The 26,243-nt window shown below is 46.7% G+C and overlaps 1 protein-coding gene across 4 annotated transcripts in view; it reads right to left on the reverse strand.

Annotated features, from left to right (window-relative positions):
- Positions 1–26,243, reverse strand: part of LOC137872838 (ephrin type-A receptor 7-like) — a 148,958-nt gene that overhangs the window by 85,097 nt on the left and 37,618 nt on the right. For all 4 annotated transcript variants that reach the window (XM_068711306.1, XM_068711304.1, XM_068711303.1 and 1 more), the window contains exon 3: positions 24,813–25,485. In XM_068711306.1, coding sequence (XP_068567407.1) covers positions 24,813–25,485 — 673 coding nt within the window. The remainder of the gene's footprint in view (positions 1–24,812; positions 25,486–26,243) is intronic.

The raw sequence follows: 26,243 nt of genomic DNA on the forward strand, positions 1-26,243 counted from the left end.
CCCCCCCCCCGTTAGGAGGACAAGTGGCTCGGCAGCTGTGGGCATCATCATAATCATCATCTCCATCCATCCTCGTTTGCTTTTCCCCCTCGCTTTGTCCCCTCTCTCGGTCTGAGGAGCGTTGGTTCCTCGCCCTGTAAATCGCTCTCTGATGTTGAGACGCTTTCTTTTTGACATTAAAAAAAAGGAATTAAGAGGAGGGAGAGAGAGAGAGAGAGCGAGAGTGTGTGTGAGATTGTTTTGATGTTGTGCAACACGCTTTTGTCTGAACTTGAGGGGCACCGCTTGTAACATCAGTCGCTGGTGATGTGAGCGCGTCGCTGATGTTGTGTTGTCCGTCGCTAACCGCCAGCAAATCTTGTATTATGGTAATACGAGGAGCTGAAGTGCAACAAAAAAAGGATCTTTCATCTTCTTTCGGTCCACATGGCGGCGAGCGACCCTGGCTCGGTCAGAGGCGCTCGGAGCAGCTGGGACGGATATTTCATAGTCTGACAGCTACTTGAAAGTCAGATGACATTTCCGAAGCGTCCCCGTCCTCCCTTCATCTCAGGGTGTTACACGGTCACTCGTGTTCCTCTCTTTTATCTGTCTACTTCAGTTTTCTAATAACAAACAGATCGTAATAAAAGGGCTTCATTTCAAGTGCGGCCCGAGCGCAAACAGATGTTTGTGTGTTGCATGGACAAAGAGGGAGAAAGAGCACGCAATTAAAGAGGCTGGTTCAGTCGGGAGCAGCGGGGGGCTTGTCTCGCTCAGTGGGAGAAAATTTGCTGCAATCTAACCGGCAGCACTCACAGGGAAACGGCTGAAGCGCACATGCAAAAATCAATGAATCTGTCAATACACTACCAAAACCAAAAGTAAGTGTAAGTGGTCCTCAACGCCCCTCTGTTGGTGGGTGGCCGACCCCGACCTTTGACCTCCCCGTGGAAGCCTGGGTGTAAACGTGATCGATAAAGCACCACATTACGATTATTGTTATACGACCAATGCTAAACTGCCACCACCATCTGATCCATAACCGCTTATATGAAGTGTTTTCATGCATGCACAAGTACAGAATTTATGTATAAATGAACTTACATCATAGTGCTGGGTGGTATTCTGGTTCAAACAGTATACCGTGTTTAATTTACCACCATTGCTGCGAAGAGTGCTACGGTCAGGGCAAGCTGTGAGTGTATGGAAATGCATGGTTACAACTTTATAGCAGAACAATTAATAACCCACATCTAACTCTCTTTAACAGGGAAAAAAACATGGCAGACAACAATTTGTGACACATGAGCAATAAAACTAATAATTGTACATGTACAAATTTACACTACCAAGCGGCATGCTGGGTAACATTACAGCGGCTAGCTAGCAGCATAACAGTCTGCTAACAGCTGGGAGCGGCTCCATCGCGGTCTCTGGGATTTGTTGCCGTTCAGCCACGCGAGCACGACTGAGTCAGACTCTGATGTCTCATCCCAAAGGTTTTCGATGGGGCTGAGATCAGGGCTTTGTGCCGTCCAAACTCAGAGCATTGTGAAACCAGAGGAAAGATTAGGGGGAAAGAGAGAAGGACAGAGCCGATAAAAACAGAGAGAGAGGGATCAAAAGATGACAATGTGAGGTGGGTGTGCGGAGGGAGACGAAGATGAGAGATGAAGCTAGAGCCAGACAGAGAAATCTATACAGGAGGAGGAAGACGGAGACAGAGACGAGCGTGTCCTTGACTAGGGCCGCTGTAATCTTGATGCTGTATCAGTGCTGTGCTGACCTGTGCTGCAGAGGACAGACAGGCGGAGGGCAGCCACACGGCATGGCTCGCAACACCAGGGACGTTTAGCGTGGTCTGTAAACCTCGCGCTCACACAACCGAGCCGATTCGGAACTAATGGCACCGCCACCGATGACGGCTCGATGTGATCACCTAGCCGCTCCTTGCTTACTGATGAAATGCACAGTCAGCCACGGGGCGTAAGGCATGCCTTTTGTTGTCTCACAGTTGAGGACGGAAGCCCAGAGAGGGGGGTGATGATAATGATGCTGCTTTAATCAATTGAGAGGAGATCAGTGAGAGTTACAAGCATAGAATGGAGCCCTCCGGCCACAACCCGAGCCCAGTGATGAGCTTTGATGGCTGTTTTGTTCCTCAAATTGAGTGGAAAAGCAAATGTTAAAACCCACTTATTGTCCTGCTCCTCGCGGAGCGCTCCCGCGAGGAGCAGCTAATGATGGTGTTTTTCCTAGGAAGATTTCACTGATGCCTGGGTGAAGGGATCGTGACGGGCCTCATGCATGGCTTCGAGGGGTCGACAAAGACGGTGTGGCGACTCTGTGAATGCACAACGGCTGGCTTGGGACTACAAGCGTGCCCTTTTATTGTATTTTATTTTGTATGGATGAGCGTTGCTGTGTAACTGGGTAATTGTCAGGCTACATGTGGAGGAGGTGGGGCGATTCCCTGTGCATGCGCGTATGCTAATCTATGGCGCGTGGAGCGTATACGCCACATGCCATTTTGTGTCTGTTTTTATGTAGCGTGTGGAATATGTACGTTGTGTGTGCGCACAATTTTGCCTTAATGCTGCGCCTCGGGGAGGTTTTTTTGCTATAGGAGGAGATCTAGGAAGACGTTAGATGTTTGCGTGTGTGTGTGTGTGTGTCCACTGGGGACTCAAGCTTGCCATGGCCTCTTCCTTTCTTCCTCTTTTACAATTTCCACCTTCCCGCATCCACTCCAGGTAGCCTGAAGCAGAGCGCACGCACATCTATCTGATCTTAATGTTAATGCATTAAATGCTACATAAGCTCACACACACACACACAAACACACAGTAATGAATTAAATATGTCATCTAGGTGCATGGGAGGTAAGGGGTGTAGTGAATTAGTGATGCCCAAAGTACTGAGAGAGATAAAGAGCAAGAAACATAGAGGGACAAAAATAGAGGAGGTGAATGAGGGAATCAAACTGGTGAGCTCACCCAAACGACAAAAAAAGTACGTTTTCTCACACACCTCAGGTGATATTCAGCTGTTCTGGTGAACATTCTGTCGCTCGTAGCAGTTTAACTGACATTGTAATCAAGCAAATATTGACAATAATTGTATCCTTTTTTGATTTAGTAGAATCAAGGGACCAGTTTGTTCTTATAATCCACTACGAAAGCGTAACCAGCTTCACTGTCGCCGTTTAATATCACTGGGATCTGGCTAACGGCAAAGGTTTTCTCCCATCTTTTAGTCGTAACGGAACAGGAACTGGGAAAAGGGGAGGAAACCCCAAAATGGTGAAACACACAACATGCCCGGCCGCGTCACTGGAGCGCTGGAAAAATAGTTGGGGCCAGCTCAACTGTGATTGAGTGTCGGGCGTCACTTAGTAGCTACATGTCACCAGCTTCCATTGAAAGTGACTTGTCACCTGTTGCTTCGCCGCTCGTAGTGTGAACACAGCATTAACCAAGCTAGCTATTGTAGGTTACTAGCTGTCTGAGGCTAATGTGTTGCCAACATTCTAACATAAGTAACTATTCTTTTACTGTTGGGCGAGGTGATGCAAGAAGAATACTACCGTTTTGAAATTCCTATGACAATTTATTGTAGATTTGAAATGGTGAAACTTTAAATTGAACCAATCTGACAGCTAGTCTATAATGATGTGAATCCAGTTTCATTGTAAATGTGCCAATATATTTTTTTTCAAGACCTCTGGTCTAACTCGTTTATGGTATGTTATCTTCTTCTCATTTATAACCATGATGTTATCTGCCCGTGTTTAATGGAGGTTCATTTCATGGGGCCTATTCTTTTCACAGGGAAATCTAAGAGGCATGTGGATTAAGTGACACCGTTTCACGCGGGAGAGATGTTGGTGGTTAGTTTCTATAAATATTTGATTAATCACTTTGGGCCACAAATTATTCTATTCACATAAATTGTATGTTGGGGTGGAGGCAGAGTTACTCAAGCATGCTTTCTGAACTTGGGTAAACTGTTTTTTGCACTTAACCCATGTGGCTCTTTGGCAACTGCAAATGGGCCAGTTATTGTATGGAATACAGAATGTTTAGCATGATTGTGAGCAAGAGCTTGAGAATTAACTCCTGAAATACAGGAATGAAGGACCGCAGCCCTGAGAGCCGGCGAACAGGGGGAGCCGGGGAGACCACGATTATGTGGCGTTGGGAGGAGAGGCGAGGGGTGAAGTGTGAAGTAATGAGGCCAGAATGAGGGCTGCAGCTGTGGCGTGTCCAGGAGAACACAAACACACACACACACACACACACACACACACACACACACACAAGCCAGCCGTGGGGACTCCAGAATGACAAATGACAAAGTGACAAATGTGTCTTTAGGGAGCAGGGCAGCAGGAATTGAGAGTTCTGCAGGGTTAGAGGAAAACACAAACCCCGCACAACACGAACACAGATAGACAAGTAAGAGTCAACAGAGTGTGTCAAGACACGGAGAGAGTGATGGAGGGGCTGAGTGGCTGGTCACGCACACTGTGTGTAGGTCCCGTTTTCTGTGTGTGCAGCGTGTGTGTGTGCATTATCTACATCTGTCAGACGTGTCGATGCATGTGATCGAGGAGTGACAACACGCGTCACTGCGGACTCAAACAGCATTTGACAAACTGCTCTCACTCAGACACACACACACACACACACACACACACACTCCTGAGAGCTCGACCATGTCCACCTACCGTGTTCTCTCTTTTATTGATTTGTTCTTTTTTCTCACTTTGTGTGTTTTGTTTGGTTCCTCTTACCAGGGGTGTTTATATGGCGTCCTCTGGATCAAAGACACACACGAGAAAAAGCGAGGGAAGAGACAGAGAGACAGAGACACAGAGAGACAGAGAGAGAGAGCGAGTGAGAGAAAGAGAGAGAGAGAGAGCGAGTGAGAGAAAGAGAGAGAGAGAGAGAGAGAGAGCGAGTGAGAGAAAGAGAGAGAGAGAGAGAGAGAGAGAGAGAGAGAGTGAGAGAAAGAGAGAGTGAGAGAAAGAGAGAGAGAGAGAGAGAGAGAGAGAGAGAGAGAGAGAGAGAGAGAGAGAGAGAGAGAGACAGACAGAGGGAAAGAGAGGGAAAAGATAAAGAGGGCAGGAAGAAATGAGAGATAAGAGGTTTGCCACCAGGGGTTATTGCCTTTCTCACACTGTGTATTGACTCGCCCGATCGGGGGGTGGGCTTTTCTGGGTCGCCTTGTCGAAAGACCCCCCCCCCCCCACACACACACCCACACACACCCACACACACACACACACACACACACACACACACACACACACACACACACACACACACACACACACACCTTGCTGACATTTTGCGGTTGTATGTCTGTTGCGGTTTACAGCGAGGAGCCGATCAAGCGGGAAGTCGTATGGAGCGCACGCCACACGGCGGCTGGCAGCCAAAAGTATTCCCGTGCCCCGAGCAGTAATTGGCATCTTCCTCCTGCGAGATGCAGGGAGGGCCTCGGACAGACGTGCGCACGTACGGGCACGCACCGCGGCTGAAGGACACGGGGGCACGTGGGAAGGCCCAGACGAGTGGGGAGAAAAGCGAAGAGGAAGCAAAGGTATCGATCAAAGAGAGGGAGCTAGTGTAAAACAGAGAGATTCAGGCGGTATCGGAGTGTCAGTTAGAGGGATGGGGGAGCGATGGGGATGCAGGGGGAAGACAAGTCAAGGGGAATGCGGAGAGAAACGAGGCGTAATCCCCCCATGCGGAGTGAAATGGTTCGGCCCCAGCGGTCGAGGTCGCCGGCGGGAGGCCTGAAGACGGATCGATCCAATCCCTCAGACAAGGGGTGGAAAACTTTTCGTCTTTGAGAAAGAGCGGCTGAAGGGTGTAGCAGAGTGGTGAAAGTTGGTGTAAGGGTGAGCGAGCAAGCACGCGAATAAGAGAAAGAGAGAGAAAGGGGGGGGGGGGGAAGTTGAAAGGACACTGGAGGTGAACAGTAAGGTGTGGTAGGAGTAATAGGAATTAGCTCCGTAATGCTGTTTGACCATGCAGAATGCCTGGGCGATGCAGAGAGAGAACACGCTGAGTGCATCACACCAGAGGTCCAGTCAAACTGGAATTAGAGCTGCAGAGTTCACGCATGCAGGAATAACCCCGTAGTGTGGACTGACCCACCTCGCGTAGTGGCGATATTAGCACCTATTTTAGGGGATTCAAGGATAATTTCAACACAGGGTTGCCTGACAAAATGCCGTTGTAGCCCATTTGCTACACAAGTAAAACATGACAAACAAGAACGGCAGAGCAGCTAATGTCAGTGTGTGTCGCTAGTATGCGTCAACGTTGTGATGTTTGAAGCTTAAACAAACTCAGCGTTAGAAGTAACAGACTCTATGGAAGAACAGCTGCATGGCTATGATTACATTATACAGCTTTCGCTCACAATTTAAAACATTTTTACAAAAGGCTTCACAATTTAGAACAAAATGGAAAGATTATTGATATTATTCTAAATCTACTTTGAGATATGTTCAAAGTGTGTGTATGGACGTTCCCATCGCGGTATACCAATCAGAAAGAGGTTTGCAGTCAGGCCTTTATTGACCAAACAGTTAGACACAAGCACGGGATGGTAAATCAACCAATGCCTCAACGAATAATGAAAACTGATCGTAGCCAAACAGATGCAGGGAACAACTAGCCTCAATGAAGTGATGAGAGTTTATTGCATAGTTTATAATAGGCGATAAAAAAAAACTATATTATGTAGAATGGAGAAAAAAAAATGGGGACATTGTTGGTTGGTAGGTTGTTGAGTCTGGGACAAATCAAGACTTTTTTTTTTTGTTTTATCTAATTTTATATACTTTATTCATCCAACAAGGGGAAATTGTTCTCTGCATTTGACCCATCCCTATAGGGAGCAGTGGGCTGCCCATGACAGGCGCCCGGGGAGCAGTTAGGGGTTTAGTGTTTTGCTCAGGGACACTTCAGGCCCTTAAAACATGTGTATGACATCTGTGCATTCCATTTTGATAGAGTTGTGACTCTGAAAAGAAAGTAGGTAATACCTAATGCACAACGCCTCAACGGGGTGCTACAGGTTAATCAAGATGCTGCTCCCACAGCACACCTAATGGCAGTTTCTATCCCCCCAGAAGTTAAAACCACAAACACACAACTAAACGATATTCTGTCCCAGTGGATTCCAGCAACCCCACCATCTTTCATTTACAGTCCTTTCCCTTTATGTCCACGGCCTTTTCAAAGACGGATAACATTTCTCCGCATCCTATCCATCTTCCATCACTCACTTTTTACCACCCCCCATTCATCCCTCCATCCCCTCCCGGTGTAAATCACATCAGTGAGCGGAGCGGAGCAGAGAAATCCCTTCTTTCTGAGGGTGGAGATTAGGAGTGGGCACAGACAACTGGATTTAAATAAAGATCGCCTTCCCTATGGGGCTCATCCCTAAACTGGGAGCGGGGACGGACCCACTGTGGACACTGGGTGTGTGTGTGTGTGTGTGTGTGTGTGTGTGTGTGTGTGTGTGTGTGTGTGAGAGAGGGAATAATAGTAAGAGAGGAAGAGGTGGAGAGAAAGTGCATGTGTACAAATGTGTGTTACTGTGTGTGTCATGGTGATAACTGCATTATAAAAGCAATCTGCACGGAGCATCTCAACCTGAATATAAAATGAGAATTCTTTTTTTTTTTTTTTTTCCAGAGAACAAATCACACGTGCACAAACACGACACACACCTGCCCGATAAACATGCAAATACCGACACCCGAAGGTCAGCAGCGGCTCTGTCCCGCCGAGCTGTAATGCATTGTGGGAATGGGTGGATAATTTACCGTTTGGTCCCTGAGCTGGCCTTATCGGAGGTGTCGCACGGAGTGAACCCCCACCCCCACTTTTCGCTATCTGGTGTCGCTGTAAATTTACCGCCTCCGTCCCCGCTCCCCCACCAACCTGAGCTCACGGTCATGCCTGTGTCACATGACTGCCAACATGGCAGGTAAAAAAAAAATATTAAAAAGAAATACCGGACCCTTTTATAGGGACATAAAGTATTCAGGTGGCAGCGTAGTGTCTCATAAGAACTGACCATGGCAGCAGAGACAACACACACACACACACACACACACCTAGGATTCTTCCATGTGGCAATCCATTTGCATGCAAACACACAATCATAGAAATGACAGTATCTGGAGATTGAAAGGATTTGCTATCTCAGCAGGTCTGTTACTCAGCCAGTAAATAGTGTTGAGATACCATATACTGTATGGATGAAGGACATCTCATCGCTGAAACAATTAGCCAAACATTCGTTGAATCTACGTTCCCAGCGGTGAGATTTTGCTGCTTTCTCCGTTTTATCTCATTTCAAAGTGAAAATCATTTGGGGTTTCAGATTGTTTTTCAGACAAAACTAAACATTTGACCCGCTTGGTGTCCTGGGAAATGTGGTAAGCATTTTTTCACAATTTTCCTAATTGAAAAACTATTGACGGATTAATCAACACCAAAAATAATTGTGAGTGTACATCAAGCTTTGAGTAAAGCAAAGAGGAGTTCAGCATCAAGCTACCTGCTGTACCTACCAGTGCCTGGCTATAGACGCCCTCCAGGCATATTTTACATTCATAAAAATACTTTTGAAAAGTTTTTCTTTTCCAAAAAAAGTTCAACTAACTAGTTAACAATTCAGGAAAAAACTATTCTGCTGGATACAATGTCTCCTACTACTTCATTCAACCTTGTTGTCTAGTCACAAAATCATGCTCAAATGTACTTTGATGTACACATCTTAAACTTATATTTGAAGTTTCTCTACACAGAATTTGAGCATATCTATTGCTTCCACGTGGATCTCAACATGGCGACGACAGAAGCTAACGGTGCTAACAATGACAACAGCCGTAATCACCGGGTAAGTGCAGTGCAGAGCGGCGGCCATTAGCCAGCCAGTGGGGCACGCTTGTATGCACTGAAATGCACGCGCGGCAAACCTCTTACAATTGCAAAAAAGAAACACTCCTATCCTGACTCACACAAACAACTAAAAACACCCAAACTTAGTACTCAGGGAGGGAACAAAGGAACAAACTGTGAGCTAAAATCAGACCACTTAACATGCATTATTGATAGCGTACATTGGTATTCCCCAGATTACAGGCCAGAACCCAAAATGAGTCCCAGGCCTGTTTTCGGGTAGATTGAATTGAATCTTAAAGAGTACTGGTATGTTTTCCATAAGCACACTTCTGCCTCAGCGTGGATGTTGTTGCATAAGATGATTAACAGTTCATCCCAGATTTAAGTAGAATCCCTTATCTTTAATCATTGAGGCGGTTTCTGCACGCATTTAGAGCCTTATTGCATACTTTTCTTAAAGCCACCCTATTCATTCTTCTCTGTTTACATCGGCTTAATGAGCACAAGAGGCAATTCCTCATCCCACAGTTCTCTGTGCTGGAGTTTTTTTGTTTTGTTTTAATCCATTGTAAAATAATGCAATCAGCACACTCGCATGTTACGAGTGGTGGAACTCCCTAAATCCATCATTTTCTGATTCTGACAGAAAATCTTCTATCTAATTCATTTTTCGTGTCCCAGGGCAGAGCCGGCTTTGTCCCAACCCTTTCGGCGGTGGCAGTGGCCTGCCACTGTATTTGCCGGGGAAAGTGATGCATGTTAAAATTTGATGAGACATTTCCTTCATCTAGGGAGGGAGGGAAGGGTGTGTGTGTATGGGGGGGGGGTTTGGAGCTGAAGCAGACCTGAAATGTTGAGGTCCCGGCCTCAATCAAAAGGAGGCAGGTAAGAGGAGAGCAGTGGCCAGAGCTTAAAATCCTCATCTTGACAGAAGTGGTGGAGGAGCGATGGTTGGAAAAGAATTTGGAGATCAAGGGTTAGAAAAAAACCCTATCTTGATTAAAAGTGATACAGCAGGATGATTTGGGGAGCACATAGACAAAGATTGAGGAAATAAAAGGGCTGGGGAATACTGCTTCCTCGTGGACCTGCAGGCAGTAAACAAGAGCGAGCCCTGGAGGTTTTATCGGAGCGCCACGACTCCGGACAGGAAATAGAGGGGGAGAAGGGTTTATGCAGCGGAGGAACGAGGAGAGGGTGTTAAGTGAGTGAAGAGGCACAGAGAAGCAGAGGAGGGGGACAAAAAAAAAAGAGAGGAGAAGAAGGGGACGGATAGGAGGAGAAGGGTTGTTTTGCTCGCCGGCCCGGTCCTCCTCCGGCCCATGATTCATTGCAAATGAAATGTCACCCTGGCAGGCAGTAATGCAGGCCGGCCCCCCTCCCCTGCAGCCTAATTGAATTTTACAACCATATAAACAACAGTCAGCCAGCGGAGAGAGAGAGGGAGGGAGGGAGGGGGGGAGAGAGAGGGAGTGAGGGAGTGAGGGAGAGGTTATTGATGCTTGTGTTTACAGGTGGAGGCTTCTGATGTGCCATCAGAGAGTGTGTAAGGGCCTCTGGGGAACCATAGCACAAAGCACACAGATGGAGGGGACGCCGAGCAGGCCCGCCACCAACACGACTCCCTCAAGACACGAGCGCAAATACACACATAACCACGGCACTAAAGCCGTCTGCGCCTGGAGACGCATGTTTGCTAAATGCAACGACACGCTTCCGCCACATTCGCCGGAGCCACTGGTCAAAGCCCGGCGACGAACGAGGACGCAGTTTGAATTTGAGCAGAGTCCGCTGTGCTTCTTGTAAAAACACGTTATTCAACTTATAATAACTTCCTAGAAAAGAACAGATGTGTAAGGTTCATTTTGTGCCATTTTTCTGCACACAGCAGCTGAACATGCAAACATAAAATAAAAATCAAGCATACAATTCAACAAAATGGAGAATAAAGTTTGAATGGATCCCAGTCCCTTTTTCCAAGTCAATAACAATTTGGCTGCTTTTTCATCGTTGCACACTTACTTTGTGTACCATCTCTATAAGAAAACATTTACAAAGTTCTTTCCAGGAAAATGTGTTATTATGAAATTAAAAAGACCCATGAATAAGTTACCCACTTTATAATTTCTATGGAAATAGGCCACTTGCCGAGCGATCCCTGACATTTGAGTGTAAACTAAGTTAGAGTGTGTCCTCCCTTGTCGGCCAAGTAAGATGTGTTGGCAGAGCTTTTTTTTTTCTGCAGTTGACAGCCACTGAAGACGGTATAGGAAGAGTCAGCAGTGTCCCCTCAGGAAGCCCCGGGGGCCAGGTCAATTTGTGCTATCCTGATAGAGGACATCACCTCCGTGACAGCCGGGCACGGAGAGGCATCTGCTGCACCAGTACGGGCCGACTCCTGCAGCTCTCGACAATTTATTTACAATTAACAAATCAAATTGAGGAGATAGAAAGCAATTTCCTCTAATAGTGCTATCGAATATTGAGTAAATACAGGGCATGCTTGGAATTTATTTCATCACTAAGGGGTATACTACTTTAAATGAAATCAACCCGCTTCATTCATTCTGAAAAGTAGCAGTCCCTCAGGGTATACAGGATAATCACTTAAAATACTGAAAATGCGTAAGCAATAAAAGCACAATTAATTCAGCGAGCTCAACAAAGGCTAATGTATTTTGAGAACCGACAAGACAAAAAAAATAAAAATAAAAATCTCTTTAGGAAAATTGTACCTTTATAACCAAATTGTAAAAACTGACAATGGCACTTGTTCCCACTGGAATATCAACTCCCGGGTCAGTTTCATCCCGAGGGATACGGTGACTGGAGGATGAAGAGAATATAAAAGAGGACAAAGAGGGAACCTCCAGTTCATTTGTTGACACCCACAGCTGTGACACAGCCTTCTGCAGGCCTCCCTGACCAGCACACCTACAGATACCATACCGTGAAGCAGCAACTCTAAACCTTCAGGAAATCATGAGGGAACTCTGCCTTTAGTCACTGTCTGCCAGAGAGGGATTTTAACTGGACTTTTGTCTGTGAATCTTTTTCACAGCTACCGTGCAGTCACAATAGCACCAATGTTCACTTTCAGACAGAGAGTAGGTAGGTTTACTGAATGGACAGATGTTCTGAGACATGTTCTGTTGACGATCCAAAAAAAAAGTGACAAAGCCTGTTGTTCACAATGAACGCGGCGGGAGACGAGGAGAGACCAGTGTGTATTTTATGCCTGAAACCTCAAACAAACAAATCTGCTCTTTTTAGCATCTTCTCTTTAAAAAAAAACTAGAAAATCAATCAAGTCTCTGTCTTCTTTGTGCAGTATGAGAACCAACACTATGAGAAGACATTCAGAAACACCTCACCCCAGACTTAACTTATAGATGTTTAGGTAAGCTACAGTTGGCTTGTTGAGACAGCAGGTCAAAATCTTGAATTCGATCAACAACGGATGTCAAAAGTTACTTCTACCTATAATTTAATTTACATTTTGGCAAGCTCAACATTCTATCAGCCCATGATGATCCAGGGCTCTAAAAGGCCGACCGTGCGATTGTTTCGGCCTCCAGAGTAGCTCCACTTTGAGATTTGGACGCATAGCCAAAATTCCAACCTGCTTCCATTCCGTCTCCAACATGTCATGCAACATCTTTCTCTTTCCATCACACAGCGAGCAGTCGTCTGTCCCTCCGCGTCCCATCTGTCTCTCCGTCTAATCGCACACTGGCTGCTCTATCTATCTCCATCCGCCTTACAGTTGCTGCCTCATAAAGCGGGACCAGATTTATCCTCGCGCAGAATGAGAATAACGACGCGGGGGAATAGATGAGGCTGGGTGGATGAGATGGCATGGGGAGGAGGGAGGGGGGCAAATAAAAACAGCAAGGAAGCACGGCCCGCTCGCATGCATCTGTGTGTGTGTGTGTGTGTGTGTGTGTGTGTGTGTGTGTGTGTGTGTGTGTGTGTGTGTGTGTGTGTGTGTGTGTGTGTGTGTGTGTGTGTGTGTGTGCGGTGCATTAGGACGGTGAAAGCCTGGAGGTATGAGCTGGCGAGTTCATTGGGGAGACAATAAGTGTCCATCACACGCCTTCGACACCTCATGTCTTCTTAGTTTTATTTTCTGTTTGAAAAGGTAGCTAATGCTCGTTAGTGAGTGACAGAAGATGTGGGACTATTTTCGGTTTGAAAAAGCGGCCCGTGTGTGTCTGTTTGTGTTACATGTCCCTGGCTCAGCAGGACTTGGAGCCTCCCTGCTGACTATGACCTTCCCTCCAAGCAGGCGGTCCTGTTCTCCCCCCCCCCATGCCGCCTTTCTTTCCATCCCTAGATCCCTCCGTTCTGCTGTATCCTCTTTCCCTCCAGCCATCCATCCTTCCTCCATTCCCTCCATCCTTGCCTCTTGTCACGATGATCCACCCGTCCCTCACCGTCTCACTGGGTGATGCTCACAGTCCTTGATCCAGCGCACGGAAAGGGGCTTTATAAATACGCCATCCATCAGCGTCGGCGGGTCCCGGTTAAAACCACACGATGCGCGCAACATTGATTTGGCCTCTGTGTGTGTGTGTGTGTGTGTGTGTGTGTGTGTGTGTGTGTGTGTGTCTTCTCGGCACCACAACTCCACACAAATTTATATGGATGAGACAAACAAAAAAGGCAAAGCAGGAGCATTCATCTGTGCTTAAGTACACACGTCACTTGACTGGAGTTTCCATGTGTGATGAGAAGGAGCGTCCGTTGCTGGCAAACGGTGTGTTTGTGTATTTCCATCCAGGTATCATACATGCACACAGAGACACAGTCCACTGCACCGCAGACATGCACGGATCCAACCAAACGGACTACAGCTGGGAGACCAAACTGTGTCCACATGCATGTTGTGCATGAACGGGTCAACCGATAATTCCTTGTTTCTGTGCGCACACATGTGTATGTTTGCGTGTTGCCCGGCAAACAATGCACATGGGCAAGGCACGTGTGGACTCGTGTCCCCCCCCCCCCCCGGTCAGATTTTCCAATGTGTGCAAACACTGCGATGGTTCACTGCGCCGCACGGACTCTCACTGTTCCGCACTCCACCCTCTCAGTGCGCCCTGTGTGATGGATGATAGGGAGGGAAAATAACTAATTCAACAGTAGATTTACATTGTTCTGGATGGCGAGCTGACGCCACAGCGCAGAGAGGCACACAGTGAGAGGGGAACATAAGGGAGGAGGGGGAAGTCGAGCACTTACGCCACCTACGGTTGCAGCGGTTACACGCTGGTGTTTATTTGTGCGTTTTGCGTCGCTTGATGAATAAATGGTGAAAATGGTGGTACGGAAGAAAAACATGGTCTTTCACGTCACCCGAAGACATCTGGGGGAATGTTTTGAAGCCTCAATTTACTGGATCCAGAAGATCCACATCTGGAGTCGTGACAAGCAAACGACGACCGCCACGGCGGACTCTGATAGGCCGAGGTCCCGGTCAGTCAAGCAAACACAACCAGAAAACACACTTCTCTTTGAACCTCAAAGCAAGACTACGCAACTTTTAACATGTGAATGGAGGCTGTGAGTGTGCCCCCACCGGGTAGCTAATCGCTCCCCCTTCAGGTCAAAACTGTTAGTGCGAACAGCGCTAACGACAGCACCAGCGCTGCCAGAGCTGTCAGCACCGTTAGCCGGCTGCAGGCGGGCAGTCCCGGCTGTATTGGTTGCAGCTGCTAAAGGTAGTGGGCCGATCACAAATGCAGGTATCGTTTGACTGGACAGGTGTCGATACTACTTGGTACTGGGATATTTCGGTGGATACCTTAGAGTATACATACCGGAGCGCCCCGGTATCTCACTTGGTAGAGCGGAGGTCTTATGTATGGGTTCACATCTAAACTGCCGCCCTTCGCTGCATGTTGTCCCCCCTCTCCCCCTCTTCCTGTCTATCTGTCCTAAAACTATAGCGTGTAATTTGTGTGGGCTGTTACAGTATATATAGCAGCAGCAGTTTGTCATGTATTTTAATAAGATCGTCAAGATCATTTAGAAATCAGATGAAGACAAACAGCGAGAGGGGAACACAGAGAAACACAAGAGATTCAGACGCTGGGAGTTTGGGTTTTATTTTTCTATTCTTTGGAGACACTTCTGAGAACATTTGATCTTCTATTCACAAGGCCAGTTTTCCTCTTTGTTGCTCAGCGGTGTTGGGACATCACAGGAAATTAAACCGCATAAATAAAGAGACACGAAAGCTGTCATCTCTTAATTTCTGTGCGTTTGTGGGCAGTCCTCTTCTGCTATGGTCTAGAGAATCAGTTTGAGTTTAAAAACAGCATCAAGGTACTCTAAGGAAGTCCCATGTGGTGTTGTGGCGACGGTAAGATCCCTCTTGTCTTGTCATGAGTCTATAGATGAGTAGCTAAAGGGTAAAGTGTGTCTCTGTCCACATGCATGTACAGTATATGTGATAACCCATCTGTCTCTCCGTCTGCACCCACCTAACGTCCCCCTGTCCCTGTGGACCGGGGGCTCTGCAGGAAACCTCTATACCACAGCACAGTGGAAATGTCACCAGCAACACTCGCCTCAGGATGTCAATCACTTCACACCGCCCCCCGCGGCGTGTGTGCGTGCATGAGAGAGGGAGAAAGGGAATGCACCATAGAGAGAGACCAAGGGACACGTCCCTGTGTGTAAAGAGAGCATGTAACGATTATTGATATAGTGTGAGCACGAAATCCCCCACATCTCGACCGGAATTAAAAAAAACACGATTTAGCCAGAGTGTATGTGAAGATTTATTCTGTCGCATTTGGGAGCGTTCTGAGTGCCTCTGTGTGCTAATGAGCCTGTCCATCCAAGGGGATTATGGGTTGTCGAGTCAATATGAGGACTACAGGTGTTTGTGGGACTATGCATGATTATACATCAAAACAATGAGTGTGTGTGTGTGTGTGTGTGTGTGTGTGTGTGTGTGTGTGCTCTGAGTGGTAGGCAGAAGACAGAAACAGATGGAGTGGGTTATGGACAAATAACACACATGAGCCTGTGAGCGAGTGGGAGTAAGCCTGTGTCTGGGTGTGCATATGTGGCGTTGGTTTGTTGCTTGGGCCTCGTGCGTGACCAAGAAGAAGTTGCGGCGTGCATTTACACGCATATGAGAAGGTGGGGAGGGGGAAGAGGGGAGGGGGATTTGGAGCACAGAGGCGCAGGTGTCCCCTTGGAAACGCCATCCCTTTTTCATCGGGATGTGTATCGGCGTGTACGAAATGGGGAGGGTGCGTGATAGGGGAGGGGGGAGCGGAGGGTGATGACAAATGACAACAAAATGAGGAAGGCAGGGGGATGGAAAGCCGAGCTGGCACAGGCTGGCGTGACAAGCTTGCTGTGCAGCCAGAGGGGAAGGGGGGGGGGGAGGCGGAGGGGGCGGGGCACTGTCCTCACGGCAGGGCCCTCAGCCGAGCTGTGGATACAGAGACAACAGCCGGCACGCACACACACACACACACACACACACACACACACACACACACACACACACACACACACACACACACACACACACACACACACACACACACACACACACACACACAGTCCATACGCAGAGTGGCAGCAAACAGGGATGGCATTGCAGCCTGTCACATGCAAACACAAACCTTTGTACAATTGCACAAATAATGGGGGACAGGTTTGTGATATCCAAGGTTTAGTTCTAATGCATGACAACTGCACAGTGAAACGACTCTTGTAATGACATGTGGACAATGTAAACTGGTTAAATGCCAGAAAAACGCGCTGGAACTGGTTGAGCTGGTCCAACGAGTTTAACAAAGAATCTTCAAGTCTAATTCTGCAAATCCATTCACCTTTGACTTCGCACTTCGAGACAAAATATCGCAATATTATTTTGTCATTTCCCTCCTGTGACCACGGTGACACCTGCGTGCCAAAAATGATTACCGCTTCAATGCCATGCCTGTTAGGACGTACTTATGAATGAGGGCGCGCGCGTGCATCAGCGCGCTCGTCGCCTTTTGAGCACTTCGAACGGAATAAGTGCGTTTCTCCGGGGTTAAGTGGGGGCAGACAGATCTATAGACTGATCTCACATCAATTTTGAGCAGATGGAAAGTTATTACTGGAGGCTGAATGGGGATGGAGAGAGGTGATTGTGGGACGGCGGGGCAATTGCTCGACAGTGCCCTCTCACCTATAATATATCACTTTTAACAGGAGGACGAGGGACGCACATGAATGGCAGCCAGGTGGCATGCAAATGTGTGGATCCGTTGGGATCGCTGCTCGATTATGAGAAAAATCATAATCAGGATTGTTTTGGTCAATATTGAGATTACGATTATTTTATTATATTATTATTATATTTTCTATGTTTTTAACAGCAGATTTCCTTGAAAATTAAAATGTAAATGTAATTAAATGAAAAAAATATACATATATAATATAAAATAAATAAATTATAAATGAATTAATTTGATCACAACAGATAAGATCAACCTACTGAAAACTACTGATCACAAATATTCAATGTAGATGTAATAAATAAAAATATATAAAAATACAATTAGATCAAATATGTCATAGTGCACTTTCACAACCTACTGATTATATTCACTAATTTACTCATTCACTTATATTACTAATATATCAGAAAACTGGGGAAATTCGATCAGACACCCAGCCCTTTGTATCCGTGCATGCGTCTTCGGTGGAACTCCCAGTGTCCCCGCTCTACCTGAGAAAGAGAACTACATGACACACTTTCTTGCGCGCAAGAACACAGAAACACTTGTAAGCCGTCTTGGGCACCGGCGTCGCTCTGCTGTGTCGCGTCAGGACACGCAGACCGACACAGGCCGACAACATTCAGACTGAGAATGTACTTTCAGGCTCAGAGGCAGCGTGTCCTCACCCAACCCTCGGAGTGGTTCACCCGTGATTCACAATCTGCGCCTTATCAGTGAGCCCGAAGTCACCAGTGTGAACGGCCATTTGACTCGACATAAATGACACAAGTTTTTCTTTCTGCACCTTCCGTGTAAACGAATGACCTTGTATGGGCCTTATCGAACTGTAACTATTGCACTTTCATCCCCCATCAACCTCCATCTTCATATGCCTTTATATCAACATGGATGTTGTCCCTCACCGTCTACTGAAAACCACATATTTACAAAGTCACCAATAAAAAAAAAAATCTGTTCTCAGCTTCGCGGCTGCTGCATTTTTCACATAATCCAACTGTTTTTTAAATGGTTTATTTGGTATTGATGTTTTGTAAAAACATGCACACCAGAAGTCAGGTAAAATACGCCTCCTAGGGTGAGCTAAAGAAAAGTGCATTTATCAGCTGCGCCGTTAATCTTCCATCATTGTTCCATTTTGATTCACTCTCTATTGTCCCCTCTGTACATGATTTCTGTTTACTGCTGAATAACACAATTTCCTCACAGTGATGCATCCACATTCCTCACAAAGCTTGGTTACATTTGAGGTTTTTACCTGCTGATCAAATCAAAAGCAACTAAAATGAGAGCAACTCATTTCAACTCCCCAACCACATGTTTTGGTCCATTGTGGCAGTATAGTAGTGCTCCTAGAAGGATTATGAACGTGTAAAACAAACAAAATAGAGAAGAAAAAAAAAGGGGAAAGAAAAGTCCGTCTCATCTCTTTTTATGCCGTTCTAACATCATACCCGTCACTTACTCAGCCCACAGAGCTCCTCTTTCAGGATATTTCCCCTCCTTAACTGAATGTCTGACTCAGCTCAGTGGTCGCGAGTGAGGTAGAGAGCAATGAGGCCGTCATGTCGGATGAGTTAGCAACATGATTAAGCCGGATGCCAACCTTTTCCAACTTTGATGCGTTCGTGTCGGCTGTATTTAATTCATGAGTCTGGTGTGAAAGATTGAAAGTGGCGAGAGGGAGGCAGCGAGGAGCGGGACGGACGGAGGTTGTAATTTGCGGGTTTATCCCACCTTCTCACTGATTCTGCCTGAGGCCAACCCCCCCCCCCCCCCCCCATCCTTTTCTGTTCCTGGTTTTGCTCTCTTCTTCTCCATTCTCTTCTACTCCTCATAACCCCCCCCGTGACACGTTGCACTTTTCCCCCCTCTCTTCCGCATCCTTCAACTCCCTCAGTTCCTTGCTCCCAACCTCCCCATCTACATTACCCACACTCCCCTCTTTCTTCTCTCTCATCCACCTCCCCATCTCTCACAGCCATCTCTCCACACCACCATTGTGTGCGTTTGAAATCATCCTCCGCTTTTACAACTCATATTTTATGCATCCGGCTCTTGAGCGCAGCAAACAGCGACCACTGGAATTCTCTGACTGCTCTTTTGTGCAACACTGAGTGTCCTCTTCCCTCCTCATCTTCCTCTTAACGTGTTTGTTTCCTTCCATACCCAGAACGGCTTCTTTTTTCCCTTTTGCTGCCGTCCTCTCTTTCCTTGCCTCATTCTCCCATAGGTGGAGGAAAGCAGGGGAAAGGATGAATGGCGAATGCTTGGCCTCCCTCCAGCTCACATTTTCAATAACCGAGGGACATTTTAATGGTCCTTCTGTGAGTGAGCGCGCGCATACAGGCGAGTGTGTGCCAATGTTTGTTGGTCCGAGTGTGTATTCGCTTCGTCTCGACCGTGTTGGCCGGCTAAATAAATACGTCAGACGCCGGCCTCAAAGGAACACATTTGTCTCCCAGGAGAATGTGAATTATTTAAAATGAAAGCTGGGGAGCGAGATGACTAAGAGTAGCGGGTGACGTGGCTGGTGAGGAGAGAGAGAGATGGAGAGCAGGATGGAGGGAGGGGGGAGGAGGACCAGATGGGCAGGGGTGGCACCGAACCAAGAGGAGCTGGTATAAAGTAAAAGGGAGTGTGATAAAAGACAGAAGGGGCATGAAAGAGGAGCTGGAGAGGGAAGGGGGGGGCGGTAGGTGATAGCGGCTTAGAGGGGCTTTCGTATATATAACAGAGGCATAAATCGGTTGGAGGGAAACGAGGAGAGGGAGGTTTAAGGAAATAAAAGTCAAAGGAGAAAAATAGGAGGAAATGTCTGAGACAAAAAAAAGAAGAAAAAAGAGTGAGGGAGGGTTGATGAGGACATGACAAGAAGTGACGACGGGGGAGAGACAAGTGCGACAGAGGGAGCGACTTCAGAAAACATATGATTGGGTGCTGAGGCCAAATTTTGAGCACACACGAATGCACACAGACACTCGCTCTCTATCTATCTCTCTCTCTCACACACATCGGATGAATCTCGAAGCTTCTCCAGCAGATTTCAGCCTGTATAAACCGCCTCACCCCGTCTCACCCTGCCACATGGTCTCTGCGGGGGGGGGGGCAGGGTGAGAGGGGTGGAGAGACAGAAGCAGCAAGTTTGAGTGGATATCGAACGCGAGGACGTCAAGGAAGGAAGCAAACTAACGGAGGTTTAGGAGGAAGTCATGAAGCACCGCTGAGATCGGTAGCATTAAAATTAAGCGCACACTTTTTCGTAGAATAGGGGAATGCATGGGGGGTAAATGGATGAGGGAAATATAGAAGGGGGGGGGGGGTAAAGGGAAGAGAGGGGAGGCGTGTAGTAAATTACAGAGGGAAGGAGAGCAATAGGAAAGGAATAGCAGGGTGGCGAATGTGCCTGGAGCCCGGATTGTGGCGCGGCAAACAGAGATAATAGGAGTCTGCTGAAGGCGCGCGCTACACGTTGTAATTATATAGAAAGAGCTGCCTGCCTTAATTAGAACAGGATGGAGCTCACGAATGGGATCGAAAAACACACACGCACAAACATGCATGAAACAAAGCATTTGCGAGGTGAATTATTACATCATTTATTTCCCCTATCGGCCTGTTCCTGCTGGCGGCGTTCCGTAATGAGACTGGAGAACACGTGCCTGTGTGTGGTCATCGCCGCAAGTACGCGTTGCACAAATGTGTGACTGCATTCGGGGTCGAGATGTATAGTAATGTATAGTTTCTTCTTCCCCACTTCTCCACCTTTATTATACAAGAGGAAGCTGAGTGGGCGCATATGCTAATTTTCAATAACAGCCTCCTTCACATTTACCCTCCTCTTCACGTTCACAATTAGAATCTGGTCGAGTGCCGCCGCAGTCTCCCAGTATCCTCAGCAGCAGGGATTAAGTGTGTCTCATTCATTTTAGACTCCATGATTTTTTTTCGTTCTATAGTTTATGGAGGATTGAAAAGCTCATATTGCTCACAGATTTAAATCCAAAACCACTTACACTTTCAATAACATCCATGTCTATAATGCATTACAATGTGATTATAAGTTACTGTGGTCACTGTTTGCTTCAAGTAAAGTGGAAATTAATTTTATGTTTTGTGTTCTTGCATCAATTTTTCCACCTTACTTAAAGTAAACAACGACCACTTAGTAACTCGTGATTACATTATAATGCATTAGAAAAAATGTATAATGGATTATTATAACACTATGATCCACGCAACAACAACAAGATGTCAGTGAGTGACCAGCAATAATGAATTATTCAGATACATGACCTTATTATTCATTATAAACTTTTAAATTGTTTGTGATAAAGCAATATGACTAGTTAAGAGTGATAATAACTAAACTATAATAACAGAGGGCTATAAGCCGATTATAACATGTTATGAGTAGGTTTATAATGCATTGAAGACATATAGATGGTGTTACCCCTCTTTTTAATGTTTCTTGTGCAGGTTTTTTTGTACCCAATGGTTACTACGCATTTGTGTTTGCGTCAGTTTTGCTTATTTATGAAGAACATAAACATGACAAGAATCCCAGCATATATCAGGGGAATGGATTTAGGATCGTTTGTTGTGCTCAACCAAAGTTCCACATTTCAATCTGTTGTAATACAATTATTTATCCAGAGTGGAATGCATGTGCGGTGGCGCCCCCTTGCAATGTGTGTCGTGGCTAATAAAATTAAAATATTATATATGCTGAATGATCCCTGCCTGTGAATCCCATAAATATAGAGGCAGTGTAAAAACACATCTTTGAAAAACCTGAAAAAAATATATAAACATGTGTGCCTGGGAACTACAAAGTCATTCTTCAGATGACTCCACATAAATATGCAAAATAACATAAAACCATCATCTCATATTTACATCCTGGGAGTATTTGGGGAAGTATCACAAGCAAACAGGCTTTGTCTGGACTTTCTGCTGTATCTTCTTGTTAAATTAAGTTAACTCCAGTCAGTCAGCAATCGAGCAATTATAACTTTATCTGCATGAAAATACAGATGGTACAATACGGCAACAGCTGCTGTAATCTGAAGTAATCCGGTGCTGCCTGGGTCTGGCGTGACTGTTACATGGCGTGTGGAAATAATCCTCTTCTCTCCTGCACGACACTATCTGCTTACACCATTATCAATAGCTACTCACCGGCCGTTCGATACCATCGACCTGCGCCGAGTGCATTTGCATTCACTCAAGTTAGACAATTAGCCCCGGGAGTAAATAAGACGTAGTTACGAACACACACAGAGAAATTAGCTGAACATTACGGGGTTATGTTATTGTGTCCCCAGAGGCGCTTACACAAGCAGTGAAAACACACGGCTGTTATCGCACTCTTTCTTGTCCACACACAGGGTGAAATTAACCCAAGTGTGTGTGTGTGTGTGTGTGTGTGTACCGCAGAGTGCCACTGAATGTGTGTATGAGCAGTCCCAGCGCAATTCCTCAGTTTAGTGGAGCATTACGGCTGATCAATAGCTCTGGTGCAGTGGGAGATGTCGGGGTTGGGGCTGCATATTCATACCATTACAGCTGAACTGAGAAATGAGGCACCAAATGAGAAGTATGTGTGTGTATATATATTAATGTGTGTGTGGATCTTGGGGGGGACAAGACAGGCCCTGTCACCTAGGAGACCACCCTGCTACTCGCTAAACTGTACCCAGGGAAGGCCGAGCGCCAAAGATGCAGATGATCTCTCTCTTCCCCCCCCCCCCCCCCACTGGACTTTACCATCCTTGTCTGCTCGCTTCTTTGGCAATAAGCCCGGTCCGTCCTCTATTCCCCCTTTAGTCCTGCTTTTCCTATAAACGTTTTGCATTCTCCTGTCACCGTTAGAAATCACACATTTTCCTCTCCTCACCTCCGTCCCTCCAGCGTTTCCTGATCGTTCCTCTGCTCTCAGCGTCTGTTGGTTCTGTCAGAAGTTTATCGTGCCCAGCTCAGCTTTTATTGTAGACAACGCATTGTTGGGAATTACAAAAAGGGCAGAGGCAGCTTCAATACAAATGCAGTTTTTTCTCTTTCTCTTGTTCTTCTTTAGTGTCTGAGACGTCACTATTAGACAGTCAACTGACGTAGAATAAACAGCGAGAAAGTGGTAGTTGGGCCGTGTTCAAGTCCCATGTGAAACCAAGTTGTTGTTTTTTTTACCGTAGTTTTGTTATGCAACTTCCGGACTTTTACCAAAGCCAGTTATGTAACAAATAGTTATGTTATGTAGCAAACATACTTATTTTAACCCCAACCACAGTCTTTTCTTTGGCTTAACCAAGTAGTTTCGTTGTGTACGTAAACCTAAATCATTTCCAATAAAAGAAATCAACCGGAACTCCGTACCAGAACAACAACGACTCAAGAGTCCAACGCTCCGACTAAACCAGCCCTCCGCTGCGATGCACGCAGTCTGCTGTCCAGTGACTACAACACCCACGCTGCATTGCACAACAATTGCAAGACGGGGTGCGAAAGCTAACAGCAACAGTCGGGCGATCAAACTGCTGCTGTATGAGCAATGGCTTGTGACAAAAGGCTTTCCAATAGCGTCCCTCTGTGTTTACGTCAGAGCGCGACACCCCCCGCCACCCACCGGCTGTACACGGACAATGCTTCATGCGACTGCGCGTGTGTGTGTGTGTAGGTCATTCAGACTACATGCAAATGTTAGAGAGACTGTGGTGTTAAACTCAATAGGGCACAGCCATCTGAAGAAAGAGTACATTAGTCACCGTGTTCACACACTCTCACACACACACGCACGCACACACCAAGGCGTTCAGATGTCGCAGCCCTCACGGTTCACACACACCATGCCTCACATGGCGATGTGTGAGAACACTTCTTTGGACGTACGCGTGAAACAAGGTAACATGGCGGACGGATCAAGGCCCTCAGCATTGATGTCATTGCCGTTATTGGCAGTGAGAGAGGCTTTTCTCCATTTATATTGTCTTTTCAAAAAAATGAGGTCCGCTCTGCATCTTTCTCCTCGTCTCGACGCTCTCTTACATGCAATCACTTTCACTCTTACAGTATCTGTTCCATCTGAACAGCTCAATCTTTCTTCTCTCTTGTCTCCCTTCTGTTCTTTTAATGTCTTCTTCTACTCACTCACAACGTGAACGACCTCACCTCTCATTTACGACGTCTCTTCCGCTTCCCCTCCTTTCCCTCGCCCGTCTGCCTCTCCTCTGCTTCACTGCAAAAATCTCCATCTTATAAAGTAATTACTGTCTGTCCTTTATTGGAGTTAGAAAGAAGTGATCTTACGAAACCATTTCTACTAAAGTCTAAAACCGTTAACATGAAGATTTATCACACTGCTGGTAGATTTTTGCAAATGTTTCAAGTAAAAAAGAAACTTCCCAGGCTCAAAAACACACAGCAGTTCATTTAAAAAGTTAGATACTTCTTCTCGCTGTTCTCACTTCCATCTCAAACCAGAGAAATTGTTCACAGTTGATGGCTGATTTCCTTTTCTTCCACTACTTTCACATCTGCTTTGCAAACATTTCTATGCCTTTCATTTGTTTTTTGAGTCCTCCTTTTCCTCAAACAATCCCTTTTCACAATCCCCACCGTCGACTCCTTCACTTCCTACCTTCACAGCTGCTGTGTCCCTCCTCGTAGCCGGCGCTGCAGCTGCACTTCCCAATGGGCACCAGCCACTCCCCCTCGGCGCTGCAGTGCATCCTGGGAGGGCTGTCGGCGTCAACCTCGGAGTTGTTGACGCAGGCGCCGCGCACCTCCACCAGCGTGGCGAAGGCCGCCTCGGCCACCGTGTCGGGAAACACCGCCAGGTTCTGGACGGTGGCGAGGCAGCGCTTGTAGTACACTCGCACGGCCACCAGGGCCACGCAGGCCCCCACGTCCTGGAAGGCCAGGTGGAAGCCCTTGCGGTTGAGGTGGCCGATCTCGCGCACCTCCGTGTTCAGCTTCATCTTCCGCTCGCCCAGGTCGCCCTGCGTGAAGCTCTCGTCCGCCGCGATGGTGTCGATCTTGGTGTAGCGGTCCTCGCGGGTCACGCCGCCGAGGTCCCGGTCCGTCTCCACGTAGAGGAGGTTGAAGGTCTCCTTGCACGTGCCCGCCACGCCAGGGATGCTGTTGCAGTCGCGCAGCGTGAACTGGAGCTCCACGAAAATGCGCTGGCCGCCACGCCGCGCCACCCAGCCCGTCTGCAGCCAGTTGTTCTGCTGCGTGGGCTCCATCACGTTGCACACCTGGTACGTCCGGATAGGCTTGTACTTCTCATCTACGCCGCTTATTTCCTCCCACTAAAGAGATGGAGGCAGGGGGGGGGGAAGAGGATTAAAAGGTGGAGGTGTAGTGAGGAGGATGAGAGAAAATATCTAAGAGGAAAGGAGAACAAGAGGTCCGGCGGATGGCCATACAAGATGGTACGATTATATAATTTAAACAAGTAGAAAAAAAAAAACAGTGAGTGAAGTAGAAATATGGGGGAGTGAAAAGGCAGAAAACAAAGTAAAGTGAGGTGGGCAGCAGGGAGCAAAGATAATGAAAAAGAAAGTCAAAAGTCAGAGAAAGAAGGAACACAGTCAGTGCAGGTTAACAGTCTAATGACATAATCTGATCAGGGGGCGTCTGCTGAAGCATCGGCACTCAGATTCTTCAATAACGTCACAGAGAAAACGACAAACTGCACAACCTCGGTCATTACATCAGCCTCAAAGTGCTGCGTCTGAAGCTACGGGTCAGACCTGAGTCGCTTTCTCAGCCCTTTATCTCCACCGCCTTTGTCACTGAAGGTAATGGCATTAGAGAGGAATGCTTTATATTCTATATTATAATATTTTCTCCTACACGCTGATGCTTTCACTCCTTACAAATTGCCTTTGAACAAACATACAGCAAGAATGTTCCAATTTGCTCTGAAAATGGTTAATAAATAAAGACGTTGTTTGAAAGTAAAATTAAATTGACGAATTTAGGATTCAGAGCAGCTGTAGCCTTCCTCTAGATACATACAACAGTTAAGGGACTGTACATAAATGATTAAGAGGTGGAGGGATTT

Source organism: Cebidichthys violaceus, unplaced genomic scaffold (assembly GCF_023349555.1).
Source record: "Cebidichthys violaceus isolate CVI_PGR_0920_01 unplaced genomic scaffold, fCebVio1.0.p SCAF_16, whole genome shotgun sequence".
Taxonomy (NCBI): domain Eukaryota; kingdom Metazoa; phylum Chordata; class Actinopteri; order Perciformes; family Stichaeidae; genus Cebidichthys; species Cebidichthys violaceus.